Source organism: Neomonachus schauinslandi, chromosome 6, assembly GCF_002201575.2.
Source record: "Neomonachus schauinslandi chromosome 6, ASM220157v2, whole genome shotgun sequence".
Taxonomy (NCBI): Eukaryota; Metazoa; Chordata; class Mammalia; order Carnivora; family Phocidae; genus Neomonachus; species Neomonachus schauinslandi.
The window spans coordinates 144,519,610-144,541,813 of NC_058408.1; the positions used below are offsets into that span (position 1 = coordinate 144,519,610).

A 22,204-nucleotide genomic window follows, 5' to 3' on the forward strand; every position below is an offset into this window, starting at 1 on the left:
CCCACCCCCACCCCTGATGCCCTGTGGTCAGATCCCTTACTCCTGTGACTGGGCAGAGCCATGACCCAGCCTGGAGCCTGGGCTCCCCCGTGACAAGGGGTCCACGCCCACAAGAGAATCTCACTTCTCTGGGGACCCAAAGATCGGCACCAAGCTCCACCGCAGGTAGAACGGACCCCACCTCTGCCTAAGGAGGAAGTTCTGCAACCCCCCGCCCCCGAAGTGTGAGCTAAGGCAGGGTGTCTTGGGTCATCCGAAACGCCCCAGAGGACATCGGGGCACCTGCCTAACTGCTTTCAGAATAACTCAGATGTTTAAAGTTCCATTGCAAGCGGCATGCTTGGAATGCAGACGGTTCACCTCAGGGGACCTGGCCAACTTCGAGCCAGAGGGTCACCCCGCTAAATGAGACAAAATAAACCCAGATGATACCCAGGACTCAGTGTTACTAAAATACCACTTTGCTTGATCTTTATTCGTAGAATATTGAAGGCCCTTTCAAGCTTAAAACCATAAACACAACATCCAAGTCTATGTCCAAAAACGCATCCCAAAACAAATAAAGCCCCCAAAACTCATCAGAATTAAACACAGCACCCCCTAACCTAGCTGTTCCCTACCAAGAGCAGAATCCCAGGAGAAGACACAGCTTTTCTGCTCATCTCCGCGATGTCACGACAGGCTTCTCTGGCTTTTAAAGAGTTCACCAAACCCCCATGTGAGTAACGCAATAAATATTTTCCAGGTTGTACAAGACATGCAAGGGCTTGATTTAGCAAATGAGCTCGTCCAAATTGCCTGTTTTCTTCACAGATCTTTTTAACTGGAGTCCACCCAACTGAGGAGAATGTGAAGGACTCACTTTCTGGGAAGCCAAGTACTCCATGCCTCTCGCCAGTTGGTAGGTGCAGGACACCAAGTCCTTGAAGGTCATCTGCTCCTCGGGGACTCGGTTAATGTCATAGGAGTACTCCATCCCGGGCGGCCTGCGGGCTCGGAGGTACTCGCGGAGGTTGCCTTTGGAAGCATACTCGACGATGACATAGAGAGGCCCTGTGGATGGAGAGGGCAAGCTCGCTGAGAAGACGCACCCAGATCCGCCCCGGGGAAGCTCAGCCACGTTTTGTTTCTTACAACCCACTACTTTTTCTTTTTTAATTGAAACATAAAGAAAAGCGCACACAAAAATAGAACACCTACATTCTCATCTCCCCCAAAATGATCATCGACACTTGGGTCAAGACAGCCTCAAAAGTCTCAGAGGAATAGACAGAGATGCAGTGAGTGTCCTTCCCCTGTCATTTCCAGGCTCCCCTGTGCCCTCCTGCAGAGCAATGCTTACTATAAATTTTGCCTTTTCCAGTTCATTTTAACCATTTTACATACATATATGTATCAATAAACATTATTATTTGTAATCGCATATATGAATAATAAAGCTACAGCTTTGCAACATTTTCCCCCTACACGTTATCGTCCTGGAACCCAGTCGGGCTGATAAAAATAAATCTAGATCATGCCTTTTAACAGCTACCTATGTTCCATCATGTAAACATGCCACATTTTATTTACTCATTTGCCTATGCTTATGGGCATTTACATCGCTTGCAGGTTTGGCCTGTAACGAACTGTGCACGGCGAACATTCCTGTGTATGTCTCCTTCCACACACGTGCAATCCTTTCTCCATGGCATAGACCAGAGGTTGGCAAACTACAGCCTGCAGGCCAAATCCTGCCCACTGCCTGTTTTTGTAATTAAACTGCATTGGCACACAGCCAGGCCCGTTCATTTCTGTATTGTCTGTGGCTGCTTTCTCGCTGCAATGGCAAAGTTGACTAGTTGCCACAAAGACCCTAAAGGCCACAAGACCAAAACTACTGACAATCACCCTTCACAGAAAGTCTCCCGACTCCTGGTAGAGGCCTCAAGGAGAAATGGCTGAGGCAAAGACAGGCTTCTTCAAGTTTATTAATTATCAACAAACTGATTCCCGAAGTGTCAGTTAGCTCTCCAATGAGAGAAGTCAATGCTCCCTCTCCCCCAAGGAAGATAACATGTCCCTTCATTCTACTCTCTCTCTCCCCTGCACTATTCTTGGGAGCTCAGCCATTGCTGTCCATAGCAAGACATGGCTTCTTCAATCCCCATTTTAAGGGATCTGTCAACCATAACATAGGGTCTTTTTTTTTTCTTTAAGATTTTATTTATTTGAGAGAGAGGGAGAAAGAGCATGAGCAGAAGGAGAAACAGAGGGAGAGGGACAAGTAGACTCCCCACCGAGCAGGGAGCCCGATGCAGGGCTCGATCCCAGGACCCCGGGATCATGACCTGAGCCGAAGGCAGATACTTAACGGACTGAGCCACCCAGGCGTCCCCCATAGGGTCTTATTTTGAGAAATCCCTCTTAGCACTACAAAAACAAAAACATAAGGAGACTGTCTTTTCTAAACACTCTCCAGGTTATGCCCTAAAAACAGCAGGACTCTAGAAGGCCCTCCCATCCAAAGCCACCCAACGCCTACCTTTCCCCAATCCCCCAGTATGGGGGATTGGTCACAAAGTCTCCTTTGTGTTCATGGCCAGGAACATCTTCCTAAGGGGATTTTAAAGAGAACTTTAAACATGCACTTGACGTGCCCTAGGAGCAAGATCCAAAAGTCCAACCGTTTCTAAAATGATGTTAACATTCAAGTGTAAATTATTTGGATGAAAGCATTTTTTCCTCCTACTCACCATCCTGAGTACAGGCTCCAAGGAGATTTATGATATTTTTGTGTTTTCCAATCATCTTCATCATCTCCATCTCTGACACTAGATCAGAAAGATCCTTCTCTGTGGCATCATCTACAAACATTAGGTAAATTAAAAACCATTTAGTTTTCTCTAACCCATCGACAGCCGCTGCTAGTTGCCAAAAACTTAGTGGAAACAGCATGAAATTGAATTTTAGAACCAGAAAACACTTTCCAAATCACCTCCCTCATTTTATTGGTAAGGGGGCAAAGGCCCAGACGGGGAACTGCCCTGATCCGTGTCACATAGCTAATTTGGGGTCAATGGGGTCAAAAGTCAGGACGAGAATATAGGTCTCTGATGCTGAGGCCAATTCTTTTCTAGCAACCCTCACGAGTGTGGGGGTGTTTAACTTTATCGTGAAGTAAGTCCATCCTCTGACAGATCTATGGTGCCTCCAAAAAACCGTATCAGACTTCAAGGTGCCTGAAAGCAACCGTGAGTACAACAGAAAGGAAGAGGAGGGGGAGATGGGGCATCTCAATTCACTACAGACTTTCTCCAGACCAAATGCCGCTAACCTGAGCCCTTACAGAAGTCACAGACAGGTTCAGGGGGCACCTCGTAAGTGTTTACAAAAGTGTGTGTGTGTGCACATGCATTTTGAGTGGGCAAAGGTTCATGCCTTCGACTGTGGGCTTCTCCAAGGGGGGGCTGTGATTCCCAACCTAAAAAAAATAAAAGTTTTATAAATGTCTGCTCTCTAATTTCAAGAAAAACAGCTTAGGTCCCACATTCATGGGCTCATAGCTTCGGCAAGGTGGCAAGACTCTTCCCCACGTGCCTCCCTTTGAGATAATTCGATACGGAAAACTGCATTTACTAAAAAAATGAAATAAGGAAATGCATAGGAGCCACGTGGCAAAAAGCTTTTTAACTTCACAAGCGAAAGAGCAATGTAATTGGCTGGAAGGTAAGATGCACACAGAGCCCAGGGAGGGCTGCCCTTCTGCGGTGAGCCATTCACTGGCTATAAAAATCGCCAGGGCCCCCACAGGGCTCCAGGGCTGATGTCCTTCTCCATCCTGAAAGGGAAGGCCAGTCTGAGTATATCCAGAGAAATAAATGCCCAGACCTCCAATTCTGAGCTCCAAAAACCAAACAAGAAGTTCTTGCCAAAAAAGGCTGGAAGCCTGGGCCTTCCCCACGTTTGCCCCGGTCCGTGGCCAGGGGCTGCTGAGGTGGCTGTTTTGGGGCATGCAGCCCCCTACACCTGCCGCACAGGGGGGCAAGGGCACACAGGCAGACCCCGGCCATGCAGGACAAAAGCCAGAGGGCCACCTCTGTTGGTGGGGCACAGGCCTCCCTCGCATCAAATTCCAAGGTGAGGAGCTCAAAACACCCAAGCTTTCCTTGGGAGCCATTCAGATCAACATCTTTACAAAATTCTTTTTTTTTTTTTTTTTTTTTGGACTATTTCCACCCTGCTACCTCTCCACTCGGAGAGGGACAGGACGACCATTGCATGAAGCCCACAAAAGAAAAGAAAAAGCCTAACTCCAAGAGCATCCACAGTGGGTCGGTACCGGCATCTAAGAACAGACAGGCATCTCTGCCCGGACACATGGGAAAAACTCCGTCCTTTCTCAGCTCCCTACGATAGGGTTTATAACGGAACCATTCCCTTAGATCTCCTCTCCTACACGAATACTACAGAGGAGGAAGCTGACGTTTGAAGTACTATAAGCTCCTTGGACACTGGCGCGAAGCAGGGCTGGGCAGTCATCCCACGAATGCCAGGCGATGTTCACATCCCAGGGTAACTGTTCACATGTTCCAGAAGGTTCTGCCCGGCCACCAATCCCACCACCGATTCTGCTCCTTCCCTTTTAGCTTTCTAAGGGCTTCTCCCAGACCAGTGTCAATTCTGCTTTGTTCCTCTTACAAAAGAGAAGGTGTGTCCTCCTCTCCCCACGCCTCCTCCCTCCCTCCCAGAGGCCAACCCTCCTTTATTTGTTAAGTTAAGGCTTGCATCCCAAATTCAGCATACCAAGACTCATCTAAATGAACCAATTATGGGTGAGTTGATATTTCTAAGCACATACAAATACAGAGGGAATAAAAAAATCGCGGTCATCAACAAGGAGCTGACGAAGAACAACCTGGGAGGCTACCCCTTTCTAACAAAACTGGCTTTTCTTTCTTGTAAGTGCACGCAGCTCAAGATAAATCGTCTGTCCAGGATGCTGATTTATACTGAAAACTTCTCAACCCCTAGGTCAACTATGTGCTCTCTGACCCCCTGCCATGATAGAGTTCACATGCCACAAAAGGAACATTCTTGATAAGACTCCCCCCCCCCCCAACACCCACCCGTCCCCCTCCCCGCGCACCTTTCAACATCTTCACGGCCACAGTGACTGCTTCCTTGGGCTTCTCTTTGTCAATTCCCACCGCCTCAGCCATGACCACTTGCCCAAAGCAACCTTCCCCCAGAGGTTTGCCCAGCGTCAGCCTAAATGTGTAAATAGGGGATTAGTGCACAGCATCTGGTGAAGGGGAAATTCCAGAACTAAATATAAAAATCTTTCAGCGGCTTGCAAAAGCATGGAGCATTTATCATATGGAACTAATGAGACCGGGGGTACACACGCGCTTGAGTATTTTCTTAGTGACGTTGTAGAGAATGTCAATTACGGGCGGGACAGCTATTAAGTTTCACATTTGTGTTCACGATTTATTTTCTTTGTGGAAGGTATCCTTGCTAGTGAGGTGGTCAGCTTTCCTAAGTGCTAACAATGAGGAGCTTTTGATCTCGGGCCAGTTGAATATTCGTAATTTAGAATGTCTCAAAGAAAAAATGTTAAAGCTGTTCTTATTTTTTGGTCTCTGTGAAGTGATGTCTTTAAAATCACTATTATTCAAATACCAGTGGATTTTACGGTCACATTCCTGGCCAAGTTACATGATATGAATCTTAAACACATTTCAAGGAATCTCTAATTTTTCCCTAAAGGACAAAGAAAATTCTAGAAATTGGGGGGGAATCTTTTTTGGCCTAACAGTTTAGAAATCCTTAACTACCCAAAATTAATAATGAAGAAAACCCAGAGTGAACATGATAAACTGTATTTCTAAGCTCAGAAGCTCGGTGCACGTCCTACTAATAGCCACATACTGTCTTTGGACATTCTAGAAGCCGACATATGGAGAAATCTTTGGAACACTCATGAATGTGGTTTTTTTTTTTTTCCACTTAAGCATAACGCAGCAAAGTATTTAGCAGTCCTATGAGTAAATAAACCGTATTTATGGTAAGTACACAATGGTTTACAAAAGCTAAGCAAAGACTGAGGGCACTGTATATGCTAGGCTGAGGTCATTCTGTTTCTCTCCCGAACTAAAATTAAGTTTAGTATCTTGGCAGAAAATAAACATTTGCATTGGAAAAATGGCTAATTTATGTCCTACTGCCCTGTTTCTACAAGCGTAACAATCCTTTCTTTGTGCCACGTCTGCCTCCAATCTAATAAACTGCTTCTAAATAGGCTTCATTCACTGGAAATCTGCCCCACCTACATCCGTGCTCTACTCCGTCCTGAAATGCTTAGCACTCACATTTGCCGCACTGAGGGTCCCCCCCGGGTGGGAGCGGACACTCAGGCACATGCAGACATGCACTGTTGACCGCAGCGTCATGGGGCCCGAACATGAGAGCTGTCATTTCTTAACGTGCGATCACAGCCGCCCAGGTCAGTCCTAGACGCACAAGAATGTGTGCCGGAGACCTCCTACTTGTACACCCAAAGGAGGGAGCGAGGTGGCTTCGGGAGAAACTACCCCGTTCTCTTTCCACACTCTCCAGGTAAAGAAACCATTCTTTGTGTTTTTCTCTGATGCCTCCCAGTTGTTGTTCAATAAACAAGTCCTGAATGAATGAATGGCCTTTCCACTACGGTGCACAACTACACTCCATTAACTCTCCTGACAGAGTGATACCTGCGCAATGCTTTGGTTCCAGCTTACGATGCACATTAGTATCTCCAAACTGGCTCTTGGGGAACAAAGCCGGTGTAGAGCTGTGGGATCAAAATCACGGTGCCCTGGAAGCCCCCTCTCTTTCCAAACAGAGCTCGTCAGACCCAGGCTCTAGAATAGCTTAGCTTGGTACCTCTACATTTGTGGATGAGTTTCTTCTATTGTAAATAAACACCTCCCTGACCTAATCTCAGGGAGATACTGACAATGTGAAGACAAATAGGGAGTGGGAGCTACAGAGAAGCAAGGCAAGAGCTTATTCCGGTTGATGTGATGTAAACGGACAGTCCGTGATTTCCACCTTCCACTACTACCAAGGTTCAGATTCAAGGGACTACAAGTGGTACCCTAGAAGGGAGCTGCTGGCCTTCAAGGACCATCATACTTTATTTCAGAAGGTGGGTCTGGGTGCTGGTTCTGCCCAGAAGACAGGACTGGAAGCACAGGATCTGCCTCACACAGTCTCTGCCTAGCCCCACCATGTTGTTGGGGTCTGTGGTTCAGAGCTCCCAGCTTACCACTCCATGAAGGGACACGCAAGACGGGGAAACTCATGAGCCAAGAACTGCACTCGGTCTTGCGAGGTCTATACCATGGTCATCATTTTATAAACATGAAGTTCAGAGAATCAAGGTTGCCCAGCCGCTGGCTAGCTGAGCCAGGATTCAAATCCCGCCCAAGACAGCCCAAATACATGGACCTGAAGACAAATCAAGAGATAAAGAGCTCCCAGTAATGCCTTCAACAGAGCCCAGGTGGTCATGCTCTGACTGAACCAACACCTGACTGGAACGCCTCCACATGATCCAGTAAAGAAAATATTATGGACCACAGGAAATGTGACGTCAGGTACCATATTCAAACCTTTGCAGCCCCATAGGACATTAACAACCCTTAAAAAAGAGCAACGCTGACTGAAGATTCTTCAGGCAATTTGTATTTTATACCGAATTTTCCCCAAAGAAATGAACTATAGAACAGTCGTGTTCTAATAACCAGAAGTTGGAATGTCGTATCTGCTTTATCAATGAGATTTAGTCCTACGTTTAGTCCATGTGACTGGGTTTGAATTATCCAAAAAGTAAAAAAGTGCTAATAAGGTACTGTCTTGGTTGGGGACCAGCCATGCCTAGCAGCTTTTTAAAAGAACCAGTAAAAGAGAGAGAGAGAAAACCCATTCTTTTCTTTTTCAGGAGTTGGTTATTTAGAAATAGCATCTCACTCCACTCCTGTTGCATGATCCTTGCAGCTAAGGACCAGAAAAAGAACATGTCAAGCCAACATCCCCATTTATGCCTACGATTCCATTCGGGGATGCGTCCAACAGAAGCACTCACTTATCTCTCGGGAACTCCCACTTTGGATCTTCTGGCAATTCATACTCGGAGACCCCTGCCAACATGGGGGTGTCTGCCGTTGAGGAGAGGCGCGTGGTTATCCTTACCAGCGGGGTGTTGGAGTTCATGGAAGAACTGGACTCGGCGGAAACCTGGAGACAAAACACAAAGACACAGATGTAATCCTGGCTCTACCTGAGAAGCCTGGCAGCTGGCCAGAGCCCAGCCAGATGTTTGATTCTGAGAAAGGAACAGAAGTGGGAGCGCTGGCCAAAGTCAAGAATTTAGGACCAAAACCACTGGATTCCAGCACCTCTGTCCTCCCTTCTTTGCAGTACCAGATTTCACCCACATCCTAGGTCCCTAAGACCAGGTTTGCAAACATTTTTAGATGGTACCAGAGCAACATATGCCAGCCTTCTGACCCAATTCCTCCGAACAAGCACCTGAGGACAGGGCCACCACCCCATGAGCTTAATGACTGCCTTTTTGCCTAGACCTGTCCCAGAGCCCCACGTGGTCAATCTCCCTGCAGACCAGCTCAGATCATGAATCAATTCTGTGCCTATGAAACTCCACAAAACCTGAGAAAATCAGCTCTTCGATATTTCATCTGCCTTTTGGAATGAAAAGCTCAATGTCTCAAGGAACTAGCTCGAGGATTCGAATGTGAAGGGCGCTCCAGTAGCTCTAAGCGCCCTAATTCCACGTAACCTGAGGCCCAGGCACTGGGGCCATTCTCTGCTTCTCCCCAGTCCTTCTGGGAACTGGAGGATGCCCAGGCCATTCGATGAAAATCAACGGACTCTTGTCAACTTCTCTTTCAGAAACTAGTGGATTGAACACATGGGACGAAAAGTCAAGGAGCAAAAAACTACATCCTTGATTCATAATCACATGGGAAAGCTCCTCTCCCACCTGCAGCACGCAAGGGCTTCCCCGAGTTTTCTCATTCACCCTCACCCATTTTGGTCTGCGTCTGACAAAATGGTTACTTCTTAAATATAGCGCCTTCCCTGTGCTGGTTTCTATAAAGGAAAACACACACAGTGCCCACTTAAAGGCCAAATTTGAGAATTACTACACAATCCTGGAAAACCATGGGCTGCTGGACCACCCCCTTATTCTAAACCATGAACGAGACTTGGGAATCAGGAAAGTTGGAACATGAGGTTTAACATGGTCCAACCAAGCGGCCCGCCCTCCCACCCTGGTTCTGTCCCCTGCATGACTGCCCAGGTCAACTGTACTCCCCAGCTGTGCTGACGAACACCTTTTAAATTAAGGTGCCAAAGACGGAATGCAGACGAACAAACTTAGTTGGGATGACCATTCACAAAATAGAGCCTGAACCATTCCCTCTGTACTTCCCTGGGAACTAAGTTATTTGGAAAACCTTTATTCTCTCCTTTGTAAGCCCAAATTGCCCTTAATGCAGATAGAAAACCAAGAAGATGCCCAAGAATGGACTGGGAGGGGGAGAAAATCATTTTAGAAATAGGAAGTTGGTTTCAGTATTAAAATCAAGTTGTATATGATTTTTAACCCAGAATCTCTATTATCTTTTAAAACGTACAAGAGAATGGGCACCTGCGTGGCTCAGTCAGTTAAGGATCTGACTCTTGATTTCGGCTCAGGTCCCGATCTCAGGGCCATGGGATCGAGCCCCACACTGGGTTCCCCATTCAGCACAGTCTGCTTGAGGATTCTCCCTCTCCCCCCACCCCGCTCCCGCTCACTCGCTCGCTCTCTCTCTCTAAATACATAAATCTTTAAAAAATAAAAGTAAAACATACAAGAGAACATTTCCGAGCCTTCTGAGCAATCTTTTGACAGGGAGACTCACTCCTAAATTGAACTATGCAGATAGTACGAGCAGTGCTATTGTGAGCACTGTAAATAATTTTTTCTTCAAAAAGGAGCTGAAGAATCATTAATTTTGGAGCTGAGAGAACTTTGTGAATAGATTGGGCTCCCAAAGGCTGAGGCCTCACACCCAAGTGTCCACATGCTCGCGTGGCTGGCAGAAGCAAGGAGGAAAGCACAAAAGGTAACTGTGTGAACTCACGGAACCCACCCCTGCTCCCCACTAATGCCAGGTACTAGGCAGGGACCCCACCCTGGCCAAACAGACGACTTAGAACACCCCTCCAGTGTGTGGGACCCAACACACTGCACTACACTGACTCAAGGCCATGTGCTATGGATACAAAAGGAGGCTGGTGTTTTCAGAGACAAAAAGTTCTTCTGGAAAGTTCTCCCCCATGAAGAGGCAAAAATCACCATTCACTGCAATGGGAACTTGCACCTGAGAATCACAGGCAACAAGTACCGACCACACTAGGAAAAGTCAACCTCTCGATGAGATGACACCAGCCCCAGATGGCCGCGGTCTAGCAGATTCTGCCGCCATGACTCTCTCTGCAAGGCCAGCCAGGTAGCCTGTCGCTACCGGCCCCGTAGGATTTCCAGAATTCCACCGTCAGTGCCTGGTGTGCTGCCATCAGTAGAGAGGAGTGGAAACCCAATGGGGAAGTAACGGGGGGCATGGCTCTGAGTGAAAAGGCAGGTCCTCAAAAATCTCTGCTCTTAGTGGCAAGACTTAAGAGTATGATGGAAGAAAGCAGCCTTCCCATGTGGGGTGTGAGAACACAGCATCGTTTTTAAGCTTTCAGGAAGGATACAGAAGAGATTTAAGAGTGGCCACCTTCAGAGAGAGAGAGACTCAGTTGAGGGATGGGGCAGAATTTGTCTTGCCTCAGAACTTTCCGAGCCATTTGAATTTTATTACCATGCCTATGTATTTCTCTTACGTTTTAGAAAAAGCACCTTCTTTAACAATAAAAATGTTTGAAACACGGTGATTTGACTTCTAAAATGAGTTAGAAATGACAAGAACCCTGCCCTTCTCCTTCCCCTGTGCTACCATGCTGGGTTCTACGGCATCTCTGCACCCTCCCATGTGGGCACCCCACTGACCGGCCCTGGCCAAGCAGTCAACCCTAGCTGGTACCCTTCCCCTGCTAACTGTTCACGACACGGGGCCCGGTCAGTTCCCACCCCACAGAGGTACCATGAGGGTAAAATGAGGTCACACCCATAAGGCATTTAGTGCTGAGCCTGGCACTTGCTAAGAGCTCAGTTAGTATTTGCTACCAACACCACAATAGCTTTCCCTAGCACCTTTTCAGAATCCTGCACTGCCCGGATCCAAGGGAGCTTGACCAGCACCTTCCTCTGGGGATCCCAGAAGATCTGGAGCCTGCGGTTGTCTTGTGTGGGAGATGCTAGCTTACTGTGTGCTCCGCAAAGAACGAAACCCCACTGGCATTAAGGGCTGAGACTGCCTTACTGGTTTGGACGATGAGACCCTCTGTTCACAGCCAGGACGGGCTGGGGCTCCAGCAAGTGAAAGAGCAAACCCAAGAAATAAAGGATCGCAGAGTCAGGGGTCAGTCCCAGGGCAGGAGGAAAGCTGGAGCATAAGAACGTCCTCATGACAAATATGGCTCAGAGGCTGCTTAAGAACAGAAAAACCTAACGTTCAGTCAGACGTTAACTGCTCTGCGGCTAACCTATGACCCGAGAGCAATCTTTGCCCACAAACCGATGGCGAAAGTTCACACACATACACATCTTCCTCCAAACAACCTCGACAAGGTTTTCATGTGAAAGCTTTTAAAACGGAAACCCTTGACGAACTTGGTTGTTATCATTACTATTAAAAACCTGAAAATCGTGTTTACGAAAATGATTACTTATGAAAGTTCTGTCCAGATTAAGTGTGGAGGTTTAGATTCAATGTATAAATCTGGAAAATACTTTTGTAAAAAGCAGAAAGGGGGAAAAGAGGTAAGAAAATGCCAGAAGTATGAGAGACTAGAATTTGGTCACTCTGTCCATGGAGGTGTTATCTTAATTTTACCTCCATGCATTTTTATTGAGCTTTTAAAATCCCCTCTGGGACTATAACCATGGCTGGCTTTCTCTTCATGCCGTTTCTGCTGTGAGCCAACGTGTTTCCGGGGCTTGGCGATTCCTCCATGAAACGTTGCATCTTGCTGGACCTTCTTTCCTTCCGAACATGCCCCTCAAGTAATTCCCACTGTCCACCTGTGAATCCCTTGACTAACACAGTGCTATTAAATTATCACTGAGTTTGGTTTGGTTTTTTTTTTGTTGTTTTTTGCACAAAATCATGATCTTCCCTTATCAGATAGCCTAATTTAAAAATATTCCATGGGTGGCAATCATTAAGTTACTGACAATAAATGGGAACACCCTAAAATAAACCGCCTTCCCGCTCCTCAATCCCCACAGGAATGCTTCTAGCATGTATTTTCAGTCTCTACTCAACTCCCCACTTTCTGGAATCTCTTTAACACGTGCCATAAATCAAGCTTTTAACGAAATGTGCCTTTTGTATATTTCTACAGTCTATAGGGGAGATTAAGCAAGGAAGTGGGTTTTTTTTCTTTTCTTTTTAAAGGGCCACCAAGAAATAGTGTTACCTCTGCATACTAGAGTAGACTAGATTAGAACCAAGGCAGGGGACCTCACAGAGAGTAAGGCAGGCAGAAGCAAAGAGGGGAGGGGTGACGAATGTGCACGCTAATTCCTGACTCTGAAGCTGTGGATCCACGTTCCCAAGCCAGAAGAGAAGGCCCCGAGTTAACATACTTTTTGCTCTAAGCCCTGCCCACCATTCCCCGATGTCCAAACAAAATGCTTTCACCCACCTCGAACCAGGTGGCTGGGATAAAGGTTCAAGGAGTTTCAGGGGTTGGATTCAAAATTTAATTCATCAGACGAGGTGGTTTATCACTCTTCTCCTTTGCCAGGTCTCTCCCTCCCCCATGCTGCTCCCTGGACTCCATGAATCAACCCATCAGAGCAATGGCTCACAGGTCCTGGATGGGCTGGTTCTTCCTAGAAGATCCCAGTAGCCAAAATCCAAATCAGATCTCACACTGCCCTGTCTTTGGAAGGCTGAGAGGGGAGAACAGCCAATGGGGGCGCCCACATGGAAGGGCAGAGTCCAGTTAGCCATGCACGGCCACTCTCACTACCCACGTGTGTTCTGGAACCAGGGAGGTCTCACTAGACCACCTGAGGAACCAAAAGATGGAGAATATTCCAAAATCGTGGTATTTTGCTGCTAGACAGTGAATGAGCTTCTAGGAGTGGAACCTTCACAGGGTTCACAGGGTTCATTGTGTTTAATAACCATTAATGCACAGCCCCTACCCAGGAGATGGGTTTATCTGTTTATGGCAAAAGGGAAATCTCCATCCTGCCCTATGGAAACTTTGGCTCCAGAGAAGGAAGTCGATGTACTCACTGAAAAACTGATCCACCAAACCCAGCAATAGCACATGCCTCCTGAACAAACCTCCTCAATTTCCCCTGCACCCCTCTCCCCTGTGTGCGGCACAGGGAAAGTGAAACCCTCTCTTGAACTCATGGATGTGCAAAGGCTGCCTCCCAATGACTAAGGCTATCCACTGGCAGCCCCAGAGACCTACACAAGAGCTGACAAGCTCACGAGGACACCCTCTCTGGGCTGGTCCCCTTGATCACTCTGATTCCAAAGGAGCTCAGGCGCTCCAGGGGCTGGCATGGTATCCGAGCCCCAGCACTGAAAGCAGGATGAACCCGTCAAGGGACACAGGGAGACGCTGTGTGTGACCTGCTTCCCCCAACCAAAAAGTTCTCTTGTCTTTCCTCAAGCATCAAAATGCATAAAGAGCCTCAAAAAACTCCTGCTTACTGGGGCATGAACACAAGGAATTTCTTCTTAGCTACCCGAGAAAAGTATTTTTGACTCAAAAAAATAACAAACTGAAATGTCTGTCTCATAACAGTTAAGTCCAGGACAAATTAGTAAATGTCAAGAAGGAAAAACTCACAGCAGGATTAAAAAAAAGAAGAAGAAAGGGAGAAAGAAAGAAAAGAAGGAAAAGAAAAAACACAACTCTTCTTGTTCTAAACAGAGAACAATGATGGATTGAGTTGAGTGAGATGTTGTGTGTATGTGTGTTGGGGGAGGGGCGAGGGTCAGGGCCAAGAAGATAACACTCGAACTCCATCATGAAGACGCTCAGTGTTACTGGTGTGGTAGAGGAGGTTGGGCAAATACAGCATGAAAAGTGGCCTTGCAAATAACTAGAAGAACCCATCCTCAAGACATCTGATTACAGGCTCACCTGTCGCCAGGTAAAGGCATGCTTGGCATCCCTGTGGTATTTTCTCTGTCATCAACAATCTGCTGGCCTTTACGGGGCTTCTCATTCCAGCTACAGCCCAATAACCCTCTTTTATCCAGATACCTGATAGGAATCTCCTTCCCCACCAAAGGGGCCATGCTTACTGTCAGAGTGCTCTTTGTAAAGAATCACACATCCATTTTAACATATAAGAGGAGGTGAGGTGTGTCAACATTCCCCCAAATAAATTAATCTCCCAGAGATCTGTTTTTTTTTTCCAGGGCATTGCTATTTGCCCACCTTCCTCTGCTTCTCTTATTCTACTTGCCCCTACTAAAACCCAAGACAACTACATTCCAAACGATGACCACCAAATAACCTTGGAACCACTGGTGAAGGTGACAGGTCTTATCTTGCATGGAACCTGGGTTAGACCAAGCACTCGGGAAATTATGATAAAGGAAAGAAAGAAAAGGAAGAAAGAAAGAAGAAAAAAGGAGAAAAACCTAATGTTCCCCTTGGTTATACAGGGGAAAGTATAGCAAGAATGACCAACTGAGGTGGAGACAAAGAAGAAAGGCCAGTCAAAGAGAAATGAAAATAAGATGACTAGGGTTGAGTCAAGGAGATTTTTAAGGGCAGCTGTGTCTTTTATATTTAAGTTAAAAAAAAGAGCATTGTAATAGTGGCAAGAAAAAAAGATGATGACATCATTATGGGCCAATGGTCTAGCTACACCAAATTGCAGGTTTCCTCCAGAAGGCAGCATTTTCCCCTATTAGAAAAAAAAATTAATAATAGAGATGGGAACACCACTCCCTTTTCCAACTCCCTGAAGTCAGGTTCTCAAGATGGTGGCTGGAAGAATGGCCCAGAGGTAGCTGGAAAGGAGGAGGGAGAGGGAGGGGTGGCCATAGCACCTGAAGGTCACTGAAGGCACCATCTGGCCATGTGAAGAGTCACCTTCAGACTGGACTCTCCCAAAGTCAGGCAAGTGGCCTCATCATTGCTTCTCTAGAAGGCCCCAAGAATGACAGTGGTGTCATTTCAGTAACAATAGCATTCTTGGTGGCAGGAGTCACCCAATGGGCACCTTTATTTCCCTTGCTCTTAACATAATTTGGGCAATCACCTACACTTGACAACACACTCCAAATGTTATCCTCAGCCTCTAAAAAGAATAAAGAGCTGCCTGATACATGGCTTCAAAAGAGTCAACAAGGACCCATTCAGCCCGGAGCTTGGAGCTGGGTCGAGAACAGCAAGAGCCATGCCAAAACTGTGGCTGGCCAACTGGTTCCTAATCCGTGCTAACGCCAGATCCAGAAAATGTCATCGCCACCTGAAGTCCCAGGAGGGACAGGGCTGGGATTAACCCAGAGTTTCTCGGAGTACATTTCAGAATCACCCAAGGACCCGATTAAAATACAGGTTCTGGGCCCCATTTCAAGATCTACTGGACGAGAATCTCCAGGGCTAAGACTAAGGAATCTGCAATTTTAACAAACGCCCTGTAAATTCTACTAAAGCACATACTGCAACAGAGCCAGTGAGTTAGCCATTTTACTTGGTTGTCTCAAAAGAAATTCCTCGATCGGAACAAAGTTCCCAATACTTATTTTAGTAAACACTTCCCATTCATACCTGCCTTCCCCTTCCATCTTCATGAACACAGAAGAAAGAGTCAAAGCATATCCTGTCCCACTTGGCTTTGCAGCTTCAGGTTAAGGCAAAGGTGCAGAGGCTCTATCTTGCCCTCTCCCCAAAGCAAAATGACACCAATCATGAGGCGCACACAAGCAAAAAGTAACCACCAAAGGCCAGTCACGGGGTTAAGAACAATCTGTTGCTCATTCAATATAAAAATCTTTCTACCGCCGAATCCATAGCCACACTTGCGAATGATTAACAATAACATAATATATGCATACATTTCTATTTTAAGAATCAGAGAGATCGAGCCAAAACCCAGTTAAGAAGGACATCACAGTCTGGTCTAAATCAAGCAGTAGTTCAGTTTCATCTCCAGGGCGTAAGTTTCTGACCTTGATTTAAAATAAAAGTCAAAGAGAACCAGAGTCCCGCCCTTTCCAACTAGTGGCATGAGCCTGTCTCAAAAACAGCATTAGATCACAGGGGACAAAAGTGGCCTATGATTCAAAAAGACCGCTGCACTTGAGCCTCAAACACACAAGGGCAATGCCTCCCCGGGTTATTTCCAGTCCTACCGATTAGCTCCCAGAGTCTCACACCGTCATGCTTTCTTGTTCTTGGAACTTGACTCAGCTGACCCGACTGATGCACCAGCACTTGACTCTCCGAGCCCCCAACACTAACTGGAGAGCCACTGAGAGGCATGTCAGGACCGCTCGCACAGCGAAACTCACAGAAGTACAGGATATCGTAGCCGAAAAACAGACCCAAGGGCTGGCTGGGGCGTGGGGGAGGAGTAAATTTCTTCAAACTCTTTATCTACTTTCTGTTACCTGTCTCCGCAAGGGAATGCGCTTGGTCAGCTTGTGCACAGCTGGCTGGCTGCTGAAGTCTGGCTTCTTGGTCGTGGTCTTCATTCGGCACAGGATGACCGTCACCACCATACAGGCAATTAGGAAGACCCCTATGCAGTAAATGGCTATCTCCAGGTAGTCTGGGGAAGCCGTAATCTCCTTTTCTCTTACAGGAGCTAGAGTGTAGACCACAGGGGAGGAACAGATAAGCAGGCCACAGAGTTAGGACATGGGGTTGCTGCATCCCGGCATAATTAAATGAATCACAAGGGGATGACCATTCCCAAGGACAGGCTTCCCAATGACTCAATGCTGCAGAATGGCATGGGCTATGGGCCTGCCATGCACCTCTCCCAAATGAAGGTGAGTAACCAAGGGCTCCCCGCTTGACCACCGGGGCCCAAGCGGCCACTAGCTCTAGCCTCAATGGGCCTCTGCAATCCAGTGATCATGACGGATTGGCTGCCTCCAAGGCACAAAGGGCAGGCTACAGGGCCACATTCTGTCAGACATTTGGGCAGAATAGGACAGTCATCCACATCTACAGGAAAAAAGAAAAAAGGACTGTCTTCCATGGTGGTCTCTGACGCAAACCAAATCAAAAATTTGTAAATAGAAACAATGCCCACTGTGCATGTGAAGAGATGGTACCTCACTCTTATTTGGGGGAGCTCTTCCAAAGGAAGATGTGACAGGGTGATTTACCCCAGATGAACACACTTCCATATGAAATGAAATAAATATTCATCTAGTAGGCTGGTCCAGAAAGTTTTCGAATTTCTTAATATAGTCCAGCATATTATTCAACCAAATAAACAAATTAACTAAATTTAAAGGCCAAATTGCCTTTAATATACAATCATTATGTCTGTACCATGGAACACTTCTAATATCCCTTAATCAATTACCATTTAAGATTTGTGTTTTCTGGTTATACTGAGGTCACTACAACTTTTCTCTTAGAGAAAAAATAGAAACGGTATTATGTGAGTTTCCACATAATTACTTAAGGTAGCACGTTCTTAGATCAACTTCCAGTAATATCTGCTCCCTCCTCAGTCCTCAATGGTCATTGAGCTACAAGCAGTGTATTTCCAAACAGTATTTTTCTCAAACTGCATTCTTAGTTAATGTGCTAGTACTATCAGGCAAATTGGTTAAGAAGTGCCAATTAGGCACCTGCAGAAGGCAGTACTACAAGTAAAAAGCAAGCTCAACATAAGAGGCATCTCATTGTTTCAAAGCAAATATCCACAGAGCAGACTCACAACAAAAGGGAAAATGGATGCAATGGTATTATTTAAAGCTTATACATTTTAATCAGAAAAAATACTTGCAAGATAGTCAAAACTCCCAGCAGCACAGCACAAAATGAAAAGATCAATTTCTTTTTACTAGATATAAAAATAAGCATGCAGGTAGGCACCATACTCTAAAAATAAGGAATTAATAACTGGAGTGGAACATCATGAGCTAGCAAACCAGTCTATGCAGCTTCACAAAGGAAATGACAAAGAGACACACATCAAAGTAGATCGTGATTATCAGAAGTTCGATGAGGACAGAGATGTCGGTTAAAGATTCAGACAGAAGCAGTATGTAGGCAACAGGGCTTCGCTGATGTTGATTTCTCCACAGGGCAGAAATAACATCAAGCCCAAGTTGGCGAGAGCATGCTTTGCAGGAAAGGCAAACTGAGGGTCCACTTTATTGCAACATGCAGCAAGCCACCGATTCCCGAGGTAGGTAACACACTGCTTCTGTACGTCCTACGTGCCGAGGTGCTTCTCCCCAGGCACCCCAACATACATCCACCTATTTACATATCATTAAAAAAGAGAGAGTGGAACAATGTAATAAAAGTACATATGGGGTTTTAGTGAAATGGAATTTGAAATGAGAAAAAATTACTTTGAATTTTACAAAGTAATTTCCCCTTCTTTTCCTTAGAAGAAATGCAGATGGGTGAATTTATACATTGACTCAGTGACTCACTGAAAATATAAGATCCCTTTGGGTTTTAAGGATGAAATTTCACTTGATCATAAATGGGAGTGTGGGATCTCATTGTAAGTGAATTTCCAAAGGCAACTTTCTTATCCCCGGGGGATAATTTTCAGCATTTTTAAGAATCTTTACGCCAGGATAAAAGGGGCCATTTCTGAGAACAGAAGCTGTGTTAATTTTATAGCAATCAACCCAGAAAAGGGAAAAAACCATGGCGAGAAAGAGCAGTATATACCTGGCAGAACGGTCAACCATGCAGAGTGAAAGGATATCCCAATAGAATTACCCGCCAAGCACGTATATTCCCCAGCATCCTCAAAAGTTACATTCCGAATATAGAGAACCTCAATCTCTTTGTCCGTGGTATTAACACCGGCGGCCTAGAAAACAGGGAAGCAAGAGAAAAGGCTAGACAACATAGGGATGATCGTGGAGGGGGCCGTGGAACCATGAGGCATTACACCAGGGGCTCCGGCAGGTGCTGGCCACCAGAAGATTCCGATCGCAGCCCGTCCACAAAGCCCACAACCGAGAGACACTGAGCAGCTCGCCTCCACAGGCCCGTCACCACACCGGCTTCACCACCTAGACATGCATGCAATCAGACGCATGGAAAAATCAACCCACAGAGATCCGTTCTCTTGGCCTTTGTGTTGCTTTGGATTTAGGGATGGTTTTCCAAAAGTGTAAGCATCCAAAAGTCCCAGCTGGGTTCTGGTTCTGTTGGCTGCAGACTCCCACCTTGAGAAAAGGATGGTGCTGTCTAAATTATTGTGTTGTAAAGCAAAACCCTGGAGACACGCCCAAGTGGACACCTGGCACGTCCTTCCAGCCCGGTGGGGACCAACCAGGGTGGAATACTGTGTCGGTTACCAGACTCTGATATTCATGTGGAACCATCTTGACTCACATTGCATGAAAGAAAACAGAAGAAAGTACGATCTTGGTAGCAAAGAAACTGGTTTTTTTTTTTCCTTCAATATAAACATTTGAGTGTGAGTCGTGACAAAGAATGTCAACCGCTGCCTTCAACAGTGTCCACATCCATAAAATGGATTATGCTCTAACTTAGGATAGCAAGGTCAAGGACAGTATCTCCTAAGCACCCATTATGTAACCAAGGAAATGATATTCTGTTGGAAAAATTATCGCGTGCCAATATTTCTCTACCAATCTGGGGCAGAAGAAGGCATGAATTCTGCTGATATGTAAATGTCCCAAATTCAACAGGCATGCCTGTGTGTGTTGAAACTGCTGCTGGTGTGCAGAAATGACGGGGAATGTGCAGCCCAAACAAGATAAACCAGAAGGAACGACTTAAAAACTGGGTGGGGGGGTGGCAGGGGGTGGCAGGTAATCTTTAGAGGAAATGAGAGCAAGCACTTTGAACATCGTGGGCATTTTTCCATGGCTGCTGGTATCCTACCAGCTGCATCACCGAAGAAAGATTATGACGAATATACCAAGGCCACAGAGTCATCCTAGAAGCTGCCTGCAGTCTCCCAAAGCACCAAATCTTTTCAGCTTCTATATCCAGCCTTCTTTTAAAAAAAACAAAAAACAAAAAACAAAAACACAAAACATTGTTACCTTGCTGTTTTGGCAGGACAGTGAGCCAGGCAGACTGGTTGGCCTGCCCTATATAATTGGAGACCTTACATATATACTCCCCAGCATCCGCCTCAGTCACATTGAACAGAGCCAGCACTTCTGCATTGGAACTATTTATCCCCGAGTGCTGGAACAGACACAGGAGAACAATATAACGGCCAACCAGGAAGGACTTTGCACTGTCTAGGGACCCACCACCAATACACCACCAAAAAAAAAAAAAAAAAAATCTCCATTAGGTCTAAGGAGCTGCCTTAAAGGGTTGTGGGCTTAGACAGAACAAAATAAACTAACTGGTGGGCCATGGAAGTGACCCAGTGGAGAGGAATAGAAGGGTGTGATCAATACCGAGCAGAACGGACCCGCAGTTCCCCAGGCTGGTCATCTTTTTCCAGCTCTTTTGACCACTGGGATTCTCAGCTGGGGAGAACACCTCATCGGTTGAGAGTTCTTAGTGGAGCTACCTATGGTTCTATGGGAAGACTGTTCTTTTTAAGGACGTTTTCTACGAGCACCTACATGCGGGAGACGTCGTAGGCAGTGGCTAAGGAGAGGCTTACAGACTTAGCTGCCACTTGCTATCACCGTCCTGAAGCGCAAGACAGATCTAAAAATTAAAGAGACTGATGCTATCACCAAGTCCCCTCTTGCAAGGAACCAAATACGAAACACAAGGAGAAAGGAAGTCTCCTTGTTCAACATTTCGCTGGTGCAAAAACATTTTTCTAAAGTTTGTCTAAACCACATGTGAATGAATTTCAAAGGCCAAAAGCCTTCTTTTAAAAGTAAAATGTAAATTGCCTCTGACAGATGGCTACTCCAATTTGATCCTAACGTCGTACTAAGAGAAGTCGACATTGGCGTGAACCATAAACACTGGTACCACGCGAGTTTACAAAGCTCTTTCAATGCACGCCATTGCATGGATTCTGCACAACCACCCCGTAGGGGAGATGGCATCATGATCCCCACTTTTATGGATGTGCAGCTAAGCCTCAATATCTCATACGAGATCTCAGGGCCAATAAGTAGCTGAATTATTCTGACTCCCACTTGAATAGCCCTTCCCTCCCCCTCCCGCCCCCCATTCCCTTCTGCAATTTTACTAGCAAGCCTAATAATCTGCTAATTCCCTACCACACTCTCTTCTGGCCAGTCAAGTAAGACCAACAGATCCAACGGAAAATCAAAGAACCTGTCCCCACGTCCACGACAGAGACCCCAGGTTTGGGTCCCTTCAGATTCAGAAAGTCCTCACCTTCAGCACCTTGAGGTAAGGCAGCCCGTCGGGCCCGTATTTGCTGCCGTTCTTTTCTACATGTTTGATCCACTGAATGTGGGGCTGGGCATCGCTGTAAACTTTGCAGACAAACTCCACGTCACCTCCGACCACAGTGGAGGCGTTCGCTGGCAGTCCAGCTTGGAGGATGGGCCGGTGTGGCGATCGCTCTGAGGGAGAGAGGGAGGAGGGGGGAGAACCGAATAAATAAGTTGTGTGTCCAGAAGGCTGTTCATGAACACAAGCCAAAAAGGCCTCAAGTCTGCTGGCTGACTCCTTTGAAATAACACTGCGGCCCAATGCATAACAAAACCGACTTCAAAGGAGATTCCTGGAGCGCAACCCTTGTAAAAAGAATACTTATTTAGAAAACAGAGAGAAGAAACTTCTGATAGCTCAAGTTATCGGTTGTCCGTGGCCACCTACCGAACAAGGGGAAAGATTTTATGTTGACAATTGAAAGGACAAATGGCAGGGGGTGGGG

The 22,204-nt window shown here is 46.2% G+C and overlaps 1 protein-coding gene across 4 annotated transcripts in view; it reads right to left on the reverse strand.

Annotated features, from left to right (window-relative positions):
• FGFR2 (fibroblast growth factor receptor 2) overlaps positions 1-22,204 on the reverse strand; it is a 97,397-nt gene that overhangs the window by 14,674 nt on the left and 60,519 nt on the right. For 2 of the 4 annotated variants that reach the window (XM_021703826.1, XM_021703824.2), the window contains 7 exons: positions 21,700-21,890; positions 19,066-19,210; positions 16,803-16,999; positions 8,111-8,262; positions 5,129-5,250; positions 2,736-2,846; positions 863-1,053 (listed from right to left, as the gene is read on the reverse strand). In XM_021703826.1, coding sequence (XP_021559501.1) covers positions 863-1,053; positions 2,736-2,846; positions 5,129-5,250; positions 8,111-8,262; positions 16,803-16,999; positions 19,066-19,210; positions 21,700-21,890 — 1,109 coding nt within the window. Of the gene's footprint in view, positions 1-862; positions 1,054-2,735; positions 2,847-5,128; positions 5,251-8,110; positions 8,263-16,796; positions 17,000-19,065; positions 19,211-20,420; positions 20,569-21,699; positions 21,891-22,204 lie in introns of all 4 variants that reach the window. The other 2 variants (XM_021703822.2, XM_021703819.2) reach the window with 2 other exon arrangements.